Source organism: Pristiophorus japonicus, chromosome 2 (assembly GCF_044704955.1).
Source record: "Pristiophorus japonicus isolate sPriJap1 chromosome 2, sPriJap1.hap1, whole genome shotgun sequence".
Taxonomy (NCBI): Eukaryota; Metazoa; Chordata; class Chondrichthyes; family Pristiophoridae; genus Pristiophorus; species Pristiophorus japonicus.
The window spans coordinates 29129293-29152085 of record NC_091978.1 but is presented as its reverse complement, the minus strand read 5'-3'; the positions used below and the strand labels follow the sequence as shown (position 1 = coordinate 29152085).

The window sequence follows — 22793 nt, the reverse complement described above, 5'->3', positions numbered from 1 at the left end:
ATAGATGAATCATTAATGGGAGATGGCTCTAGTGAAAAGGGATTAATAATAGAAGCATACAGTACAGGAGGAGACCATTCAGCCCATTGTGTCCTTACCTTCTCTCTGCTGGAGCAATCAAAAATGAATCCTATTGCCCTGCTCTCTCTCCTTATCCCTGCATTTTCCCCTGCTTCAAATATTTATTTAATTTTCCCTGAAACAAAGCAATGGTCTCTGCCTCAACTACTCCTTGTAGTAAATCTTTCGATGCTCCAACAGGTACTTTTTTAATGCCAGTCCAGCAGTTTTAATGGTCATTTTCTTTCTGTCATCAATTCATTACAGATGATCAGGTTTATTGAATTCAGTTGCGCAACTTGCCATGATGAGGTTTGAACTCATGACCTCTGGGTTGGTAGCCCAAGACTATAACCATTATATCACTGCATGTGCAAGAGGAAGCAAGGGGTTTCTGTTTATGCGTTAAGGGACCAAGTGTAATGTAGCCAAATTTGCTGATGATACAAAGATAGGTGGGAAAGCAAGTTGTGAGGAGGACACAAAGAATCTCCAAAGGGATATAGATAGACTAAGTGAGTTGGGCAAACATTTGGCAGATGGCGTATAATGTGGGAAAATGTGAGGTTACCCACTTTGGTAGGAAAAATAAAAGAGCAAATTATTATTTAAATATAAGAACATAAGAAATAGGAGCAGGAGTAGGCCATACGGCCCCTCGAGCCTGCTCCACCATTTAATACAACCATGGCTAATCCGATCATGGATTCAGCTCCACTTCCCTGTCCGCTCCCCAAAACCCCTTATTCCCTTATCGATTAAGAAATGGTCTATCTCTGTCTTAAATGTATTCAAATTCCCAGCTTCCACAGCTCTCTGAGGTGGCAAATTCCGCAGAGATTACAAAAATGCTGCGGTACAGAGGGATCGGCGGTGGGGAGTTCCTGTGCATGAAACATAAACAGTTAGCATGCAGGTACAGCAAGTTATCAGGAAGGCAAATGGAATGTTGGTCTTTATTGCAAGGGGATAGAGTATAAAAGTAGGGAAGTCCTGCTACAACTGAACAGGGCGTTGGTGAGACCACACCTGGAGTACTTCGTACAGTTTTGATCTTTTTTAAGGAGGGATATATTTGCATTGGAGGCAGTTCAGAGAAGGTTGATTCCTGAGATGGGGTTATCTTATGAAGAAATGTTGAGCAGGTTGGGCCTATACTCATTGGAGTTTATAAGAATGAGAGGTGATCTTATTGAAACATATATTATGAGGGGGCTTGACAGGGTAGATGCAGAGAGGATGTTTCCCACTCTTTGGGGAATCTAGAACGAGAGGGCATAGTTTTAGAATAAGGGGTTGCTCATTTAAAACAGAGATGAGGAGGAATTTCTTCTCTCAGAGGATCGTGAATCTTTGGAATTCTCTACCCCAAAGAGCTGTGGATGCTGGGTCAGTGAATATATTTATGGTGGAAATAGACAGAATTTGAACAATAAGGGAGTCAAGGCTTATGGGGAGCGGGCAGGGAAGTGGAGCTGAGTCCATGATCAGATCAGCCATGATCTTATTGAATGGCAGAGCAGGCTCGAGAGGCCGAATGTCCTACTCCTGTTCCTATTTCTTATGTTCTTATGTATGCCACTAAACACCTTTTAGAGTGAATCAAGAGCAAGCTAAACTCTGGAACAAGCTCAGCAGCAGAAATGGACTGGCCCCTGTTCAGCTTGACCGAACAGATGCTGGCGTATGAACAGGGTCAAAGTTTGAACCCGTTTCCCTAGTCAGCTCAACAGAGACGCTGGCAGGGTGATGTAAATTTGAAGCCTTGTTTGGTTTTGTGTGGGAAATGGGATCAAATTGATGGTATGGTTGTGCGCCCCGCCCTTGCCACCACCTCCCTCTTACGAAGCATAGCATTGCAAATAGGTCCTCTCTACAAGAGAGGCCAACAAGGAGCAGAAGATATGCTAACATCAGATTCTAGGCTGATGAAACAAAAGAGAAAAAAAAGATGATTCATCAAGAGTAAAAAGGGAAGAAGGTGGTGAAACTAAGGGAGGAATATAAATCTGTAAAACCAGGAAAGGCATGAAAGTGGGCATTATGTTCTGTGAGAGGTTCAATGGTATACAGCAGCCAGCAGTTAGAAATTACCTCTTGCATGAAGGTCGCAGGTTTGTAATCCTGCAATTTTGCTGTATATCAAAGCAAAGGTTGTAAAAAGAGCACACTGCAGTGGATTTTGTGCCCATTTGATTCTTGTGCTGCAAAGGGCCAGGAGCTGTAAACCTACAATGTGAGCTCATGCCCTGATGGGGAAAAAACAATTTCACCTTTTTCAGAGACTTGAAGCACAAGTAAAATGGATGAGGTTATTGAAGAGGCCTACAGAGAGCGGACTAGATTGCGGGTCAAGTGGTCTGTCGCTGATCCTCACAGAGGGATTTCAGCCACCAGTACAATTGTAAACTTAACTGTTTTCAGATTCACGTTATAAATCATATATATGTGTATCAGTCATTGAAAGTTGGCATGCAGGTACAGCGGGCGATGAAGAAGGCAAATGGCATGTTGGCCTTCATAGCGAGAGGAATTGAGCATAGGAGCAGGGAGGTCTTACTGCAGTTGTACAGGGCCTTGTTGAGGCCACACCTTGAATATTGTGTTCAGTTTTGGTCTCCTAATCTGAGGAAGGACATTCTTGCTATTGAGGGAGTGCAGCGAAGGTTCACCAGACTGATTCCCGGGATGACAGGACTGACATATGAAGAAAGACTGGACCGACTAGGCTTATATTCACTGGAATTTAGAAGAATGAGAGGAGATCTCATAGAAACATAAAACATTCTGACGGGATTGGACAGGTTAGATGCGGGAAGAATGTTCCCGATGTTGGGGAAGTCCAGAACCAGGGGTCACGGTCTAAGGATAAGGGATAAGCCATTTAGGACTGAGATGAGGAGAAACTTCTTTACTCAGAGAATTGTGAATCTGTGGAATTCTCTCCCACAGAAAGTTGTTGAGGCCAGTTCGTTAGATATATTCAAAAGAGAGTTAGATGTGGCTCTTACGGCTGAAGGGATCAAAGGATATGTAGAGAAAGCAGGAATGGGGTACTGAAGTTGCATGATCAGCCATGATCATATTGAATGGTGGTGCAGGCTCGAAGGGCCGAATGGCCTACTCCTGCACCTATTTTGTATGTTACTATGTATGAGCGAGAGAAGAGCCTGCTTCTACTGTACATAGCCCATTATAAATTAATTGTAGGGGAACATTGTCCTTAGTTTTATTGTTTTTCATCCTAATCTTTTAAAAAGAATTCTGGAAGTTTTTTGTGTTATTTCTAAGAATTTTAAAAGCCTCTCAGCCTTTGAGGTAGCACATTTTCTTTCAGATGAGACATTAAGCCCCGTCTGCTCTCTCAGGTGGACACTATAGATGTTATGCTCCTCTTGTACCATGTGGGAACTCAGGGATGACACCAGTGTCCCTGACGACTATATCTGCAGGAAGTGTATCCACCTCAAGCTCCTGACGGTCCGCGTTGCGGAGTTGGAGCTGAGGGTGGATTCACTCTGGAGCATCCACGATGCTGAGAATGACGTGAGTATCACGTGTAGCGAGTTGGTCGTACAGCAGGGAAAGGGTCCACAGCCAGATAGGGAATGGAAGACCAATAGGAAGAGCAGTGCAAGGAAGGTAGTGCGAGTCCCATGTGGTCATCCCCCTGCAAAACAGATACACTGCTTTGGGTACTGTTGAGGGGGATGACTCATCAGGGGAGGGCAGCAGCAGCCAAGTTCATGGCACCATGGCTAGCTCTGCTGCACAGGAGGGCAGGAAAAAGAGTGGGAGAGCAATAGTGATTGGGGATTCAATGGTGAGGGGAATAGATAGGCGTTTCTGCGGCCGCGACCGAGACTCCAGGATGGTATGTTGCCTCCCTGGTGCAAGGGTCAAGGATGTCTCAGAGCGGGTGCAGGACATTCTAAAAAGGGAGGGAGAACAGCCAGTTGTCGAGGTGCACATTGGTACCAACGACATAGGTAAAAAAAGGGATGAGGTCCTACGAAACGAATTTAAGGAGCTAGGAGCTAAATTAAAAAGTAGGACCTCAAAAGTAGTAATCTCGGGATTGCTACCAGTGCCACGTGATAGTCAGAGTAGGAATCGCAGGATAGCACAGATGAATACGTGGCTTGAGCAGTGGTGCAGCAGGGAGGGATTCAAATTCCTGGGGCATTGGAACCGGTTCTGGGGGAGGTGGGACCAGTACAAACCGGACGGTCTGCACCTGGGCAGGACCGGAACCAATGTCCTAGGGGGAGTGTTTGCTAGTGCTGTTGGGGAGGAGTTAAATTAATATGGCAGGGGGATGGGAACCAATGCAGGGAGACAGAGGGAGACAAAAAGGAGGCAAAAGCAAAAGACAGAAAGGAGATGAGTAAAAGTGGAGGGCAGAGAAACCACAAGGCAAAGAACAAAAATGGCCACTGTACAGCAAAATTCTAAAAGGACAAAGGGTGTTAAAAATACAAGCCTGAAGGCTTTGTGTCTTAATGCAAGGAGTATCCGCAATAAGGTGGATGAATTAACTGTGCAAATAGATGTGAACAAATATGATGTGATTGGGATTACGGAGACGTGGCTCCAGGATGATCAGGGCTGGGAACTCAACATCCAGGGGTATTCAACATTCAGGAAAGATAGAATAAAAGGAAAAGGAGGTGGGGTAGCATTGCTGGGTAAGGAGAAAATTAAGGCAATAGTTCGGAAGGACATTAGCTTGGATGATGTGGAATCTATATGGGTAGAGCTGCAGAATACCAAAGGGCAAAAAACGTTAGTGGGAGTTGTGTACAGACCTCCAAACAGTAGTAGTGATGTTGGGGAGGGCATCAAACAGGAAATTAGGGGTGCATGCAATAAAGGTGCAGCAGTTATCATGGGTGACTTTAATATGCACATAGATTGGGTTAACCAAACTGGAAGCAATACGGTGGAGGAGGATTTCCTGGAGTGCATAAGGGATGGTTTTTTAGACCAATATGTCGAGGAACCAACTAGGGGGAAGGCCATCTTAGACTGGGTGTTGTGTAATGAGAGAGGATTAATTAGCAATCTCGTTGTGTGAGGCCCCTTGGGGAAGAGTGACCATAATATGGTGAAATTCTGCATTAGGATGGAGAATGAAACAGTTAATTCAGAGACCATGGTCCAGAACTTAAAGAAGGGTAACTTTGAAGGTATGTGACGTGAATTGGCTAGGATAGATTGGCGAATGATACTGAAGGGGTTGACTGTGGATGGGCAATGGCAGACATTTAGAGACCGCATGGATGAACTACAACAATTGTACATTCCTGTCTGGCGTAAAAATAAAAAAGGGAAGGTGGCTCAACCGTGGCTATCAAGGGAAATCAGGGATAGCATTAAAGCCAAGGAAGTAGCATACAAATTGGCCAGAAATAGCAGCAAACCCGGGGACTGGGAGAAATTTAGAACTCAGCAGAGGAGGACAAAGGGTTTGATTAGGGCAGGGAAAATGGAATACGAGAAGAAGCTTTCAGGGAACATTAAGACGGATTGCAAAAGTTTCTATTGATATGTAAAGAGAAAAAGGTTAGTGAAGACAAACGTAGGTCCCCTGCAGTCAGAATCAGGGGAAGTCATAACGGGGAACAAAGAAATGGCGGACCAATTGAACAAGTACTTTGGTTCGGTATTCACTGAGGAGGACACAAACAACCTTCCGGATATAAAAGGGGTCGGAGGGTCTAGTAAGGAGGAGGAACTGAGGGAAATCCTTATTAGTCGGGTAATTGTGTTGGGGAAATTGATGGGATTGAAGGCCGATAAATTCCCAGGACCTGATGGACTGCATCCCAGAGTACTTAAGGAGGTGGCCTTGGAAATAGTGGATGCATTGACAGTCATTTTCCAACATTCCATTGACTCTGGATCAGTTCCTATGGAGTGGAGGGTAGCCAATGTAACCCCACATTTTAAAAAAGGAGGGAGAGAGAAAACAGGGAATTATAGACCGGTCAGCCTGACATCGGTAGTGGGTAAAATGATGGAATCAATTATTAAGGATGTCATAGCAGTGCATTTGGAAAGAGGTAATATGATAGGTCCAAGTCAGCATGGATTTGTGAAAGGGAAATCATGCTTGACAAATCTTCTGGAATTTTCTGAGGATGTTTCCAGTAGAGTGGACAAGGGAGAACCAGTTGATGTGGTATATTTGGACTTTCAGAAGGCTTTCGACAAGGTCCCACACAAGAGATTAATGTGCAAAGTTAAAGCACATGGGATTGGGGGTAGTGTGCTGACGTGGATTGAGAAGTGGTTGTCAGACAGGAAGCAAAGAGTAGGAGTAAATGTGGACTTTTCAGAATGGCAGGCAGTGACTAGTGGGGTACCGCAAGGTTCTGTGCTGGGGCCCCAGCTGTTTACACTGTATATTAATGATTTAGACGAGGGGATTAAATGTAGTATCTCCAAATTTGCGGATGACACTAAGTTGGGTGGCAGTGTGAGCTGCGAGGAGGATGCTATGAGGCTGCAGAGCGACTTGGATAGGTTAGGTGAGTGGGCAAATGCATGGCAGATGAAGTATAATGTGGATAAATGTGAGGTTATCCACTTTGGTGGTAAAAACAGAGAGACAGACTATTATCTGAATGGTGACAGATTAGGAAAAGGGGAGGTGCAAAGAGACCTGGGTGTCATGGTACATCAGTCATTGAAGGTTGGCATGCAGGTACAGCAGGCGGTTAAGAAAGCAAATGGCATGTTGGCCTTCATAGCGAGGGGATTTGAGTACAGGGGCAGGGAGGTGTTGCTACAATTGTACAGGGCCTTGGTGAGGCCACACCTGGAGTATTTTGTACAGTTTTGGTCTCCTAACCTGAGGAAGGAAATTCTTGCTATTGAGGGAGTGCAACGAAGGTTCACCAGACTGATTCCCGGGATGGCGGGACTGACCTATCAAGAAAGACTGGATCAACTGGGCTTGTATTCACTGGAGTTCAGAAGAATGAGAGGGGACCTCATAGAAACGTTTAAAATTCTGACGGGGTTAGACAGGTTAGATGCAGGAAGAATGTTCCCAATGTTGGGGAAGTCCAGAACCAGGGGACACAGTCTAAGGATAAGGGGGAAGCCATTTAGGACCGAGATGAGGAGGAATTTCTTCACCCAGAGAGTGGTGAACCTGTGGAATTCTCTACCACAGAAAGTTGTTGAGGCCAATTCACTAAATATATTCAAAAAGGAGTTAGATGAAGTCCTTACTACTAGGGGGATCAAGGGGTATGATGAGAAAGCAGGAATGGGGTACTGAAGTTGCATGTTCAGCCATGAACTCATTGAATGGCGGTGCAGGCTAGAATGGCCGAATGGCCTACTCCTGCACCTATTTTCTATGTTTCTATGTTTCTAGATCCCATGGCACTATTGGAGGAAGAGTGGAGGAGTTATTCCAGGTTTCCTGGCCAATATTTTTTCCTGGACCAACATCACTAAAGCAGGTTATCTGGTCATTATCGCATTGCTGTTTGTGGGAGCTTGCTGTGCGCACATTGCCTCGTTTCCTATTTTATGCCAGTGATTACACTTTTTTTTTAAAGTGCTTCATTGTCTGCAAAGCACTTTGGGACATCCTGAAGTCGTTTTTGTGTGTTTTAAAATGCTTGCGTCTGTAAAAGTAGGCTATGCGCCTGCTTTTATCAGGGGCAAGATTTTTGAGGACACTTGCTGGGCAAGATATGCGTAAATACCGCATTCTTGCCCAAGCAAATGTCCTCGCTCCCGATATGTGAAGGATCTGTCGAGCTGGAGCTTGACAGATCGTAAAAGCTGGTTTTCAGTGCATGTGCATTGCGCGCTGAAAACGGCTTTTCTGACGCCTTCCCGGATCTGTAGAAACTTCGTCCGGGCCCTGGACGTCAGAATTTCTGGGCCCTAACTTTTGCCAATTACCTTAAATCTGTGTACTCTGTACCCTTTTACTATGGAAACAGCTTCTCCTTATTTACTCGAGCAAAACCCTTCATGATTTTGAACACCTCTATTGAATCTTCCCTTAACTTTCTCTGCAGAACAACCCCAGGTTCTCCAGTCTCTCCAGGTAACTGAAACCCTGCAGCCCTTGGTAGCATTCTAGTAAATTCCTCTGCACCCTCTCTAAGGCCTTAAAGAGTGGTGCCCAGAATTGGACATAATGCTTCAGCTGGGGCCTAACCAGTGATTTATAAAGTAAAATTTTTACCCCACTGGTGCACACCCCAAGATCTCTCTGTTCCTTTACCCTCTTTAAAATTGTATTATTTAGATTATATTGCCTCTCCTCATTCTTCCTACCAAAATGCATTACTTCTCTGCGTTAACTTGCAGCTGCATGTGTCTGCCTATTTCACCAGCCAACGTCCTCCTGAAGTCTGTCACTATCCTCCTCACTGTTTGCTACATTTCCAAGTTTTGTGTCATCTGCAAATGCCCTGTCCAGGTCATACATAGATATCAAAAAGAGCAGTGGTCCTAATACCGAGCCATGGGGAACACCACTGTATACTTCTCTACATGTCTAAAAACGACCGTTCACCACTATTCTCTGCTTTCTGTCGCTTAGCTAATTTCGTACCTACGCTGCCACTGTCCCTTTGATCACACGGGCTTCATATTCTGAGTAATTGAACACAAACTCTGGAAACATTCAAGCGGCAGTTAGATGTCGCAATAGGTGGACCATAGATTTCTATGAAACATAGAAACATAGAAACATAGAAAATAGGGACAGGAGTAGGCCATTCGGCCCTTCGATCCTGCACCACCATTCAATAAGATCATGGCTGATCATTCCCTCAGTACTCCTTTCCTGCTTTCTCTCCATACCCCTTGATCCCCATAGCCGTAAAGGCCATATCTAACTCCCTCTTGAATGTATCCAATGAACTGGCATCAACAACTCTCTGCGGCAGGGAATTCCATCGGTTAACAACTCTCTGAGTTAAGAAGTTTCTCCTCAGCTCAGTCCTAAATGGCCTACCCCTTATCCTAAGACTATGTCCCCTGGTTCTGGACTTCCCCAACATCGGGGACATTCTTCCCGCATCTAACCCGTCCAGTCCCATCAGAATCTTTCTATGAGATCCCCTCTCATTCTTCTAAACCCCAGTGAATACAGGCCCAGTTGATCCAGTCTTTCCTCATATGACAGTCCAGCCATCCCTGGAATCAGTCTGGTGAACCTTCGCTGCACTCCCTCAATGGCAAGAATGTCCTTCCTCAGATTAGGAGACCAAAACTGAACACAATATTCCAGGTGAGGCCTCACCAAGGCCCTGTACAACTGCAGTAAGACCTCCCTGCTCCTGTATTCAAATCCCCTAGCTATGAAGGCCAACATACCATTTGCCTTTTTCACCGCCTGCTGTACTTGCATGCCCACTTTCAGTGACTGATGATCCATGACACCCGGGTCTTGTTGCACCTCCCCTTTTCCTAATCTGCCGCCATTTAGATAATATTCTGCCTTCTTGTTTTTGCCCCCAAATGGATAACCTCACATTTATCCACATTATACTGCATCTGCCATGTATTTTCCCACTCGCCGAACCTGTCCAAGTCACCCTGCAGCCTCTTAGCGTCCTCCTCACAGCTCACACTGCCACCCAGTTTAGTGTCATCAGCAAACTTGGAGATATTACACTCAATTCCATCATCTAAATCGTTAATATATATTGTAAAGAGCTGGGGTCCCAGCACTGAGCCCTGCGGCACTCCACTAGTCACTGCCTGCCATTCTGAAAAGGACCCGTTTATCCTGACTCTCTGCTTCCTATTTGCCAACCAGTTCTCTATCCACGTCAGTACATTACCCCCAATACCATGTGCTTTGATTTTGCACACCAATCTCTTGTGTGGGACATTGTCAAAAGCCTTTTGAAAGTCCAAATGCACCACATCCACTGGTTCTCCCTTGTCCACTCTGCTAGTTACATCCTCAAAAAACTCCAGAAGGTTTGTCAAGCATGATTTCTCTTTCATATATCCATGCTGACTTGGACCGATCCTATCACTGCTTTCCAAATGCGCTGCTATTTCATTCTTAATGATTGATTCCAACATTTTCCCCACTACTGATGTTAGGCTAACCGGTGCATAATCACCCGTTTTCTCTCTCCCTCCTTTTTTAAAAGATGAGCTTAATACACCAAATGACTCATCTCATCTAAATGCATCTATGTGTCTATAGGCATCCCTTGCCAGATATCTATTCCTTTCTCCCCTATTCTTTCTAAATGCCTCAGATGCAATTAGTATTACAATTACAATTACAATCAAAGCCTAAAATTTGCAGTGCTGGATTCTGATCCAGACATTCAGCATAGTTCTAATGACTCAATAGAACTCCGTTCTTGGCCTGTAGTGGGGTGTCGGACCTTGGGTGCTTGGGCCGTAGGAGTTCTTGACTGCGCTGAAGAATCCACACACGTCGTGGTTGTCGGCTCGTTGCTGGATCGCCTGCGCTTTCTCCACCCACTATCTGTTCTTTAGGTCACGAGTTTTTTCTTGGCCTTCTCTTCTACTTTTTATCCTTTTTGCCACAAATCCACTTCATACCTTGGTGCTGATTCTCACACATGAGTCAAACAAAGTTTTTCCATTATGTGTTTAGGAGTCCTGAACTATGGAGGAGAATTGTTTGGACACATCCTGCAGACCACAAGGTTAACCTACATTGGGAATGTACTGTCATTGAAAACGGATGAAATAGAACGAACCACCCATCAACACTTCTCAGTATTGCCTTGAAGAACTGTGTCCAGGCAGAAGCTTGCATACACCCCCAGCTACGAATATGGAATTGGAACACATTTTGTGACTTCCAGTCTGTACCTTTCTGATCCAGTCTTGAGCTCTGCAATGCTATAGCAGCGCACTTAGGGGCTCCCCTCACCATATCCCACAGGTTAGCTCATCATTCAAGGTGGTAACTAACATGCACTCGATCCTTACGCTGCAGAGGGGACAGTACCAGCTGGGGAATGTGCTCTCGAGATGAGTGATCCTTTTGGGAAAAGGGCACAGAAGTGGACATTGGGTAAGGCCAGGATTGGACTGTAATAGCCCTGCCTGCTGTCACTCACAGTGAAGAATCACACTTGACTACCTGGGTGAAGCACAGGAGGGTCACCAGGGCCTGCGAAGCCAGATCTCAGCATGTCGGTACCTTCAGGGGAGGAGAGCTGGCGGGGGCAGGGGGTGGGGGGGCGGTAAGTTAAGAAAAGTAAATCCAGCTTTCCTAATTGAAAGTCGGATGTTGCAACAACCTAGATCCTGGCTTACTTCATGAACATGCTTGTGCTATTCCTGAAATAAATATACACAAGTGGGAATAGAAAAATCGAGTGAATCCACAATATCTCACCAGTAACAAAGGTGGCCATGAGTTGTGAAGGTCCCCTTCATATGTGGGATATTGTGAGTATTGCACTCATTAGCATTTTAGATCCTATTAATGGCAAAGCACAGGGAGCATGAAATCTGTAAAACATATCTGGTTAAAATAATGGTTTTTACAAGTGCAGATGGTGCTTTAAAACTCCACATTATTTTATGAGCTTCCCCTTAACTCTTTTCTACATGGTTTGAACAATTTGGCTGGGTACATACAGAATAATAAGTACCTGAGTGAGTTATAAAGACAATAGTTAAATAAAGAGAGTTCCAATGACAATATAAGCTGCAAGAGTGAAATTTCAACTGGCTATAAATCTCAGCCCAGAAATTAGAGCCTGGAAATCACAGTGAGTAAATCCACAGTACATTATTTGACTTAATATCACCATTAAAAGTGTAGGCAGAAGAATTTGATAAGCTTTCATGTAGATTTCAGCATTCATTTCAAGGCTTATCTTAGCTTCCAGTCTTGAATTTGCAAACAGGTGTCTGGTGTTCCGTTTGCATTCTGTTCACTTCCTGTTTGTTTTTAAATGCTGATGTTTTTGAGGAAATGATGCACTTATATTCTCCACACAGCTACCACTTTGCAATTCAATAGAAACAGTTTGTGAGTTAGTGTCAGCTTGGTAGGCCTCTCACCTCTGAGTCAGAAGGTTTGGTGTCAAGTTCCGTTCCAGAGCATGAGCACATGAAAGAGACTGGCACTTCAATACAGTAACCAAGGACAGCTGTGTTGTCAGAGGTGCCGTCCTTCCAATGAGATGGTAAACCAAGGCCTTTCAGGTGGAGGTTAACGATGACATTATTTGAAGGAAAGCATGTCCTCCTGAATTCCTCACTAATACACTTCTGTCAACCAACACCAGATGAAATAAAAAGCAAACATCATCAGTAACACACAACCAGTGCAGTACTGAGGGAGCTCTGCACTGTCGGAGCTGCTGGCTTTCAGATAAGATGTTAAACCGAGGCCCCACCTGTGTTAAAAAATCCCATGGCACTATTTTGACAAAGAGCAAGGGAATTATCCCAGGTGTCCTGGCCAATTTTTATCTCTCAATCAACATCACTTAAAATATTATCTGGTCATTATCACATTGCTGTTTGTGGGACCTTGCTGTGCGCAAATTGGCCGCCGTGTTTCCTATAGTGACTACTCTTCAAAAGTACTTTATTGACTGTGAAGTGCTTTGGGATGTCCTGAGGTCGTGAAAGGTGCTATATAAATGAAAGTCTTTCTTTTCACATGCCGCTTGAAAACAAAGGCTCTGATAGTAATGTGGAACCACTGTCGAGCAGGCACTCACACACAACATATCCAAACCTTTACTGATGTCACCAATTGTAATTTAACAACAGCATCACCCAGGTGTTACCCGATAGTGCCTTTTCTAAGTGCTCATTTACCTATGCTGGAGCAGGACTCTGCCATACTCTCAGCCATGACTTAGCAGCTACTCAGCAGGCTATCCAATGCGTCCACTGATGTATTGCCAAGATTCTTCTCTTAAAGGCTGGGTCACTGATGTCTGCATGTCAGCCTCCTTCGACAGTACTTGGACCTGGGCTTTCCGTCCAGCCAGCTGTGTCCTCCCCTCTCCTGGCCACCACTGCCCGCTAGTGCTCCCTTTTCATGTGCACTTCTTCCTATGAAGAGCCCTCTAACTCACTATCCTGCCCAGGGTGATGATCTCTGTATTGGTAAAGACGGAGGGATGACACCACAGGCTGGCAAGTCTGACTGTCTTCTACAGCAAGGGCAGATTCTTCTAGGGAACCTGCAACTGGAGAGGAGTAATGATTGGCAACTAATGGGCATGTTACGGAGTGGTGAGGCCTCACCAATTTGGTCAGCTCCTTGAAGGAGCAGCACATTCAAGACAAATAGAATGTAAAAAAAACAAGACAGAGACCGAGCTGCTTTATTCCCCCCACTTTTCCTCCCCAGCACACGAGAGATGCCTGTGCTCAGAATCTCCAGGGAATCCTGCTCCATCGATGCGAGGGCCTGAAGGGAGTCTGGCCCTCTTCCTGGTCTCACCCTCTCACAGGGTTGTGCCACATCTTGTCCTGCAGAAAGAAGGGGAGCTTAATGTTGTGTGGCTGCATCAAAAGGCAGTTGTGTGAGGTTTGCTGATAATGTGCATGATGAGTGTGCCATGTGGTACCAGTGCGCAAGATGGGGAGGTGTCACAGAGCACGAAAGTGGAAGATGGGTGACATTTGCTGGCAAACACAAGAAGAATGCAGGGATTTCCCTGCGCAATCTGGAGACAACATTATGCTGCATGTGCTAGTTGCTGATGGTAGAGCTGAGACTAGACGCAAAGTAGGCTTAGTGCCCATTGCTAATTAAGGGAAAGCAGGTGAGTGGGAGTGCTTGGAGGGATATGGGATGGGAAGACAATTGCTGCGGCTAGTATAATACAGAGAAAGAAACATCGCAAGAAGTAAATCTTACCTTGGCTTTCCAGGTCAGGTCATTAAACTTCTTTCTGCACTGCCTTGGGGTTGAGGCTGACTATGTGACGCGCTAGCCTATCTCTCTCTCGGCCTGCTGCAGTGCTTCCCTCAGTACTGTAATCCTGCTGGAGGAAAAGAGGATACTCTTGCACTCGTCTGCTTGTTCAATCAAACTTGTCCAGGGCACCATAAGAACATAACATAAGAAATAGGAGCAGGAGTAGGCCATAAGGCCCCTCGAGCCTGCTCCGCCATTGAATAAGATAATGGCTGATCTGATCATGGACTCAGTTCCACTTCCGTGCCCGCTGCCCACAACCTCTTATTCCTGTACTGTTTATTTCTGTCTTAAATTTATTCAATGTCCCGGCTTCCACAGCTCTCTGAGGCAGCGAATTTCACAGATTCACAACCCTCTGAGAGAAGAAATTTCTCCTCATCTCAGTTTTAAATGGGCGGCATCTTATTCTAAGATCATGCCCTCTAGTTCTAGTCTCCCCCACCAGTGGAAACATCCTCTCTGCATCCACCTTGTCAAGCCCCCTCATAATCTTATACGTTTCGATAAGATCACCTCTCATTCTTCTGAATTCCAATGAGTAGAGGCCCAACCTACTCAGCCTTTCCTCATAAGTCAACCCACTCATCCCCGGGATCAACATAGTGTACCTTCTCTGAACTGCCTCCACAGCAAGTATATCCTTTCGTAAATATGGAAACGCAGTATTCCAGGTGTGGCCTCACCAATACCCTGTACAGCTGTAACAAGACTTCCCTGCTTTTATACTCCATCCCCTTTGCAATGGATGGAGTCTTGAAATCTTGACACTCTTGTCTATGCCATGTCGGTTCTTTGTTTTGTGCTTCAACTCTGCAGCCAAAAATAAGAACCTTCCCGCTTTAAGATGTTGCCGAGTAAGAGATGCCAACTCTTTGCATGTTTTTGCTGGGCCAGCCTGAAATCCTGCCCACCCTCATTGGCATGCTGCCCGTTTAATGTCCACAAACCTGTGGGATGTTCTTCTGGCATTTGACAAGGAGGTCCGGCCATCTAAATGCTTCAGGCCTCTCACTCTTTCTATTGGGCAGATAGCCTGATCTCCTCACCCATCGAATGCCTATCTGGCGCCCCAAGTGAAAGTCTACCCTGATGCTTTAAGGAGAGGAAGATAGATTAGTACAAAAGTGTAAAAGAAGATAGCAAACTTTTGAAAACCTTTGTTGAGGATTGTCATGCATGAATATGTCTTTTTCGATCATTGGCTGCATTATAAGTGTATGCTCCTAAAATATCACTTTGAAGATAATAGATGTGATTCATAGTGCCGCTGTCAAAGGCCAGAGCACGTTGTTTTCCTCCAAGTATATTGGAAATAAAAATAGCTTCTACATAATTCAAAATAGGAAATACTATAAATATGAACAGGGCATGTCAACATCCTGAGAAGGGGAAGGACAGGTGAACGTTTCAGGTAGAGACTCTTCGTCACATTTGAACACGGAGGCCTATCTGAGGTCGGCTGCGTATTTCAGCCCGCCCTTTGTACCTCTATCCAGCTTCAAAGCATGTTAAATCAATTAAGTGTGCGTTTGCCTATGCATTAGTCTGAAAATCTACTGCACAGATGCCACTGGACCAAGACCTAGCTCTGTCAAGCCCGTGTGGTGGCTGATGTGCAACAGTCACCCCACGTTAAAAAATCCACGCACAGGCATCTTCCACCCCTCAGGATGTAGTTCGGGATCTGGAATAGTAGGTCCTTCATTGAAACACCTGTGAACTTATCCCTTTTTGGCATGGAAGCAAGTCATCCTCGTTTCGAGGGACTGCCTATGATGATGATGAGTGGTTTGCAGTTCTGTACTCAACAACAATTAGTATTTATATAACGCCTTTAATGTAATAAAATGTCCTAAGGCACTTCATAGGAGTGTTATCAAACAAAATTTGACACCGAGGAGATATCAGGAAAAATAACCAAAAGGTTGGTCAAAGAGATGGGTTTTAGGGAGCGTCTTAAAGGAGGAAAGAGAGATAGAGAGGCGAAGAGGTTTAGTGAGGGAATTCCAGAGCTTAGGGCCTTCACAGCTGAAGGCACGGCCGTCAATTGCGGAACACTTAAAATCAGCGATGCTCAAGAGGCCAAAATTGGAGGCTTGCAGATATCTCAGAGGGTTGTAGGGCTATTGGAGATTACAGAGAAAGGGAGGGACGAGGCCATGGAGGAATTTGAAAACAAGGATGAGGATTTTAAAATCTTGACCTTTATCTGTTCTGCCCCCCCCCCTACCTTCGGCTTTGTTTTGGCCAGTCATTTAACATTTGTTGTGCTACATTTCACATTTCTGATTAAATGTTAACCGGCCTTTTCTCTTTTCAGATGCTGCTATGTATTTCCAGCATTTTCTGTCCTTGTTGTCGCTTCTACTTAATTATTATGCAGGGATAGTCCAGCATTCTCTTCCTTCTCACACCTGCACAGAGAGGGTGTGTTTGCTCAACGTTCCCAAAAGCCTTCCAAAATCTCTTTTCAACAATAATGAAAATCATAATCAAACTTTAAAAAAATGTTTTTTTAATGTATCCATTTCGAGGCCAATTTTTCTGAACTAGCAGATTCATTTATCTCTTTATTTTGTTTTCCAATATCTTGTAGGGGCAAGGGTCCGCTAAAGAATACTTCCGATGTAATCAACGCAGCAAAGAAGATTGCGGAAGCGGGGTCCAGGATGGATAAGCTGGCTCGTGCTGTGGCTGACCAGGTAGTGCATTTCTTTACATAACTTTAACTAGGGTATCCAGACGTCATATACAACAGTGGCCTGGGGAGACCAGTGACCAGTGACCTGGGCTTACTCTTGTTCTTTACAGTGAATGCTTCTGACACCTACACGGGCAGGAGATTTGGTCATCTGATTAAATGGGAGCAATTTTAACTGAACTCGTCCCATCAGGAACGGGTGCACTGCTGGGTTTACACTTGCCCGATTTTACTCTCCATTGAAGTCAGTGCAGAATAATATTGGGCTGGGTGTGAACCAGCGTTGTGCTCGATCAATCTATTTGAAATCATAATTTTTAAAACTTTTTTAAAAATCGGAAAAATATAAGTTTTTAACAATACATAAATAACTTTAATTTAAATGAATGTTAAATATGTAGTGTATTAGCGTTGTGCCATATTCCCTCATGGCGAGTTAGGGTAAAATTACCCCCACTCGTTCCCTGAGGCCAGAACTCCACAGCACTGTACTGGGGCTGCTGATGTAGTATCAGAATTAAAATATTTCTGAATAGTCTCAGGATAAAGGGATGAGGAGGAATTTCTTCACTCAGAGGGTTGTGAATCTTTGCAATTCTCTGCCCCAGAGGGCTGTAGATGCTGAGTCTCTGAATATATTCAAGGTGGAGATAGATAGAATTTTGGAGTCTAGGGGAATCAAGGGATATGGAGATCGGGCGGGAAGGTGGAGTTGAGGTCGATGATCAGCCATGATCTTATTGAATGGTGGAGCAGTCTCAGTGGGTCGTAGGGCCTACTTCTGCTCCTATTTCTTATGTTAATGGACCAGAAATCCCAGTCGGCTGCTTCCCGCAGGCGATCAGGTAAAAAACTTTAAAAAGATGCACACTTACCTGTTCCTGCTGCGCCCACGCAAGTTCCCGGTCCTGAGGCCTCCACTGACTGCGCATCGCAACGCGTGCACATCAGGATGTGTGCAGGGCTGGAGCTGCAGTCACATGGTTCTGGGCAGCCAATCAGGTAAAGTATGTTCTCATTCATAATAATGGGATCTCCGTAAGTTGAAGTTCTCATTATGATATGAGAACCGCTCCCCCCCAAACACACACAACATTAATAAAAAATAGAAAAAATACACTACATATTTAGCATTAATTTAAATTAAAGTTAATTATGTATTATTAAAAAATTGAATCTTTCTGATTTTTATAAAACTTATTTTAATTATGCTTTAAAATAAATTTAACGTAATGAGCAGGGTTTTTAAAATAAAATGTGTTTTTTAAATATTATTTTTTATGTATTAAGTGTGTTTTAAAACTCTTACACCTGTAAAAGCAGGCTATGCGCCTGCTTTTATCAGGCACTAGAGTTTTCAGGACATTTGCTGGGCAAGATATTGGTAAATACCGCAATCTTGCCCTTGCAAATGTCCTCGCTCCCAAGGTATGGAAGATCAGTCAAACTCCAGCTTGACAGATCAGAAAAGCCGGTTTTCATCGCATGCGCATTGCACGATGAAAACCGGCTTTTGCAATGCCTTCCCGGGTCCGTATGTACTCCATATGGACCCAGGAGGCCGGGATTTCTGCTGCCATATGTTCTTCTGAAGCTCATATTGTACATTAGTGATTTAGACGAGGGGATTGAATGTAGTATCTCCAAATTTGCGGGTGGCAGTGTGAGCTGCGAGGAGGATGCTATGAGGCTGCAGAGTGACTGGGATTGGTTAGGTGAGTTGGCAAATGCATGGCAGATGAAGTATAATGTGGATAAATGTGAAGTTATCCACTTTGGTGGTAAAAACAGAGAGACAGACTATTATCTGAATTGTGACAGATTAGGAAAAGGGGAGGTGCAACGAGACCTGGGTGTCATGGTACATCAGTCATTGAAGGTTGGCATGCAGGTACAGTAGGCGGTTAAGAAAGCAAATGGCATGTTGGCCTTCATAGCGAGGGGATTTGAGTACAGGGGCAGGGAGGTGTTACTACAGTTGTACAGGGCCTTGGTGAGGCCACACCTGGAGTATTGTGTACAGTTTTGGTCTCCTAACTTGAGGAAGGACATTCTGGCTATTGAGGGAGGGCAGCAAAGGTTCACCAGACTGATTCCCGGGATGGCGGGACTGACATATCAAGAAAGACTGGATCAAACTGGGCTTGTATTCACTGGAGTTCAGAAGAATGAGAGGGGATCTCATAGAAACATTTAAAATTCTGATGGGTTTAGACAGGTTAGATGCAGGAACAATGTTCCCAATGTTGGGGAAGTCCAGAACCAGGGGTCACAGTCTAAGGATAAGGGGTAAGCCATTTAGGACCGAGATGAGGAGAAACTTCTTCACCCAGAGAGTGGTGAACCTGTGGAATTCTCTACCACAGGAAGTTGTTGAGGCCAATTCACTAAATATATTCAAAAAGGAGTTAGATGTAGTCCTTACTACTAGGGGGATCAAGGGGTATGGCGAGAAAGCAGGAATGGGGTACTGAAGTTGCATGTTCAGCCATGAACTCATTGAATGGCGGTGCAGGCTCGAAGGGCCGAATGGCCTACTCCTGCACCTATTTTCTATGTTTCTATGTTTCTATGTTTCAAGTCCATCCAACACTTAAATTTCTGAGGAGCTTCCTCCAGCATCTTTCCCACTGCTATATGGGGTATGGAGAGTATTGTTTTCTAGTAGGAACTCTCTCTTACCTCTAGATTTTCCCTCCCCATGAAAACTGTGGTCAGTACTCCTTTGAACTTTCCTTAAGTTGTTCTTTCTAAGCTCCAAATATGCCATCCAATATAGTCTTCCTCCTCCTTGATGCTCCAGCATTGAAATTAAGAATCATTTTACAGTCTCCGGGGCCCAAATTCAGCTCCCCAAAAAGACCACTTAACCTTTAAGTGAAGGGGAGAGCGTGGTGACACGCACGCGTCGTGACGTCATCTCCACTCCACTGCTGACTGACAGCGGTGGCGACTCCGTCAAGAGTACTTACTGCCCCACATCCTCCCCTATTGTGACCGACTTCCAGTCCGTTGCAAAAAAAAGGATAAAGAGCTGAATATCGATCAAGAGCCGACCTCGTCCTACCCGGCAGTGAAAACACTTAAATAACGGTAAGTGCGCCAGGTTTCTGGCGGGCCTGAATTTCGGCCCCTCCTACTCGAACCTAATTCTTCTCCTGGATCTTAAAACTGTCGAACTCTTTACCTCCCACAATTTTTATTTCCTGCTACAATTTTCAACCTTTTCATAGAACCATGCACCAAATCATAGAGCACAAAAGGAAACCATTCGGGCCATTGAGCCCGTGCCAGAAAGTCCACTTCTTGCTGATTTGCCTCATAGTCTATGTCGCATTTTTCAACCTTTCTGGTATCATGCTCTATGTGCTTGGTATCTCAACAGTAACAAAAAAAAACTCAGATCAGTGTAGTAAAAATGCAAGGTGATGTGATGACCATGAAGAGGCCATGCATTAATCAATCTTCACCAGGTTGAAAAAGATTAACATTTGCAACTGGGAGATGGATTAAAATTTTCAATCGATACGCGAAGAGGAAAAGTTACAGGAGCAAAGTATTTGAGTTGTGAGGTCCAACCTGCATCTCTCTCTCTCTCTCTCTCTTTTGTTCCATTCATCAGCTTCCAACTTGCATGGACTTTGGATTGCGACTTGGCTTGGCAGTCTCCTAAAGAATGTTTTGTGTCATTAGGGACTAATATATTTATTAGAAATAGAGAAATTCGAGTTGTAAGTGAACAGGTTTCCCTAATGGATCTTCACTGAGCAGCGGACCGTGTAAGTCCTCCACAATGTTTGGCAATGGTGCCGTTTTCAAATATTATCATAAGCTACGGCCCCATTATTCTCGCGGTAAGATCATTAGTTCTGGATATTTCACGTAAATCGAGCATCCAGTAACAGAAAATGAGTCAGCATTCTGCCCACTTTGCTCCCAATATATCTTCCAGTGAGTGGAACAAGTGAATTTGGGGGCAGGTCCGTGGCCACTATCTGAATCAGAATATTTGCAACCTCGACCCCGAGCTGAGCTTTTGACCCCATATCCTCTCTGTCACAAAGATCGCCTAATTCCACTTCTGTAGTATCATTTCCCGCATTCATCCCTACTACTGAAATCATGGGGCCGAAATCCAGCCTCCCGATAAGGACTGTTTGTAGTCGAATAGCCGCCACTCGCGAAATTCTCCCCGGTGGTTTTTCCGGTGATGACCATATCCGCCCCGCTACCCCCCCATTTCCGCACCGCTGCTGCCAAAGCCTCCTAAGTGCGTCACTAAAGCGCAGACCGTCGATGTCCCAACCTGTAACCAAAATTCAGTGGAGAAAATCTTCCGGCCGCCACTCGGCACCCCCGATAGCATTTTCTGTCGGTGCAGTGTGTGTAAAATGGCAGTACAGCTTCCATTAAAGGGGAGCGTGCACTGCTGCGGCCGCCATCTTATTTTTTTTTGTCAACTGACTGCCAAGTTGGCCCGACAATTATGCCCCCGGGTTCAGCCGGGCCACCAACAGCCAGCCTGGCACCCCCTCTTGGGAGCCAGACCGCTGGCCCGGCCAAAACCCTTCCTGGTAACTGAAAAAGATGCTGAGCTCACAGCGGCTCTCCCCTTTAACTAAAGGGGAGAGATGTGTTGACGCGCTAGCACGATGACGTCACCAGCCCGGCACGAATGACCGCAAGATCCTGCGGAGAGTCCGTCCTGCCTCCACTTCCACCCCCATTATGACCGACTTCTGCCCTGCTCGAAAAAAAACGACAAAGAGCTGAATTTTGCAAGATGGGCCACCGCATCCATTGCGGCGGCCAAAACACACCAAAAATGGTAGGTGCGACCCATGCCTTTTATCGCCTCCAATCTCGATCACTTCAATTGCCATGGTCAACCCTTATTGTGCAAGAGAAGGTATGTTTAGGTGATTAGCAGTTAGCGTATTTTGATTGGCCACATCTGTCACAAGCCACTGATCATATCTGCAGGTTCTGCCACAACTACCCGACGAGGATTATCTTCACATGGTCTGGCTCAGCAGAAAAACAGATATACAACCATGCCTTTTGTTGCAAGGATCGATGCAGTGGTTATGCAAAATAGAGAGGGCACATCCAGTAACAGAGATGGTAAGCTGATGCCGATGGCAGACATGCTACAATGTTAACCTACGGCATGATGCATGGAGTGGTGGTTCAGAGGACCACTGTCTTTGCAACCAGCTCATGCATCACGCATTTCAACTTCAGCAGCTATCAAACAAATGGGCTGGGTTTCTGGACTGCTTAATCATTTGCCCGCAGACTCATAGCTGCTGTGTTGTGTGGCGGGATCAGGTTGGTGGAGGAACGTTGTCTTACGGATGTTTAGTGTAAGGCCCATGCTTTCGTACGCCTCGGAGAAGGTATTGATGATGGTTTGCAGTTCGGCCTCTGAGTCTGCACAGACGCAAGCGTAGTCTGCGTACTGTAGTTTGATGACAGAGGATGGGACGACCTTGGATCTAGCCTGGAGACGGCGAAGGTTGAACAGGTTCCCATTGGTTCTATAGATTAGTTCCACTCCAGCGGGGAGCTTGCTGAGAGTGAGATGAAGCATTGCAGCAAGGAAGATCAAGAAATGCGTTGGTGCGACGTGGTCCTGTCATCAAAATCCACGGCGCAGCCTTGGACAACGTGAGCCATTTTCCATACCTACTATCAGTAAGGGCAGACGTCGATGACGAGGTCCAACACCGCCTCCAGTGTGCCAGCGCAGCCTTCGGTCGCCTGAGGACTAGGACCCCAAATCTGGCACCAAGCTTATGGTCTACAGGGCAGTAGTGATACCTGCCCTCCTATATGGCTCAGAGATATGGACTATGTACAGTAGACATCTCAATGCGCTGGAGAAATACCACCAGTGCTACCTCCGCAAGATCCTGCACATTCACTGGGAGGATAGGCGCACCAACGTCAGTGTTCTCGCTCAGGCCAACATCCCCAACATTGAAGCACTGATCACGCTCAATCAGCTCCATTGGGCAGGCCGCATTGTCCGCATGCCCGACACGAGACTCCCTAAGCAGGCGCTCTACTCGGAGCTCCGACCGGGCAAGC

General features: G+C 45.3%; 1 protein-coding gene across 4 annotated transcripts in view; it reads left to right on the top strand.

Annotated features, from left to right (window-relative positions):
• ctnna2 (catenin (cadherin-associated protein), alpha 2) overlaps positions 1-22793 on the top strand; it is a 1881920-nt gene that overhangs the window by 1717016 nt on the left and 142111 nt on the right. For all 4 annotated transcript variants that reach the window (XM_070866818.1, XM_070866819.1, XM_070866821.1 and 1 more), the window contains one exon: positions 16596-16701. In XM_070866818.1, coding sequence (XP_070722919.1) covers positions 16596-16701 — 106 coding nt within the window. The remainder of the gene's footprint in view (positions 1-16595; positions 16702-22793) is intronic.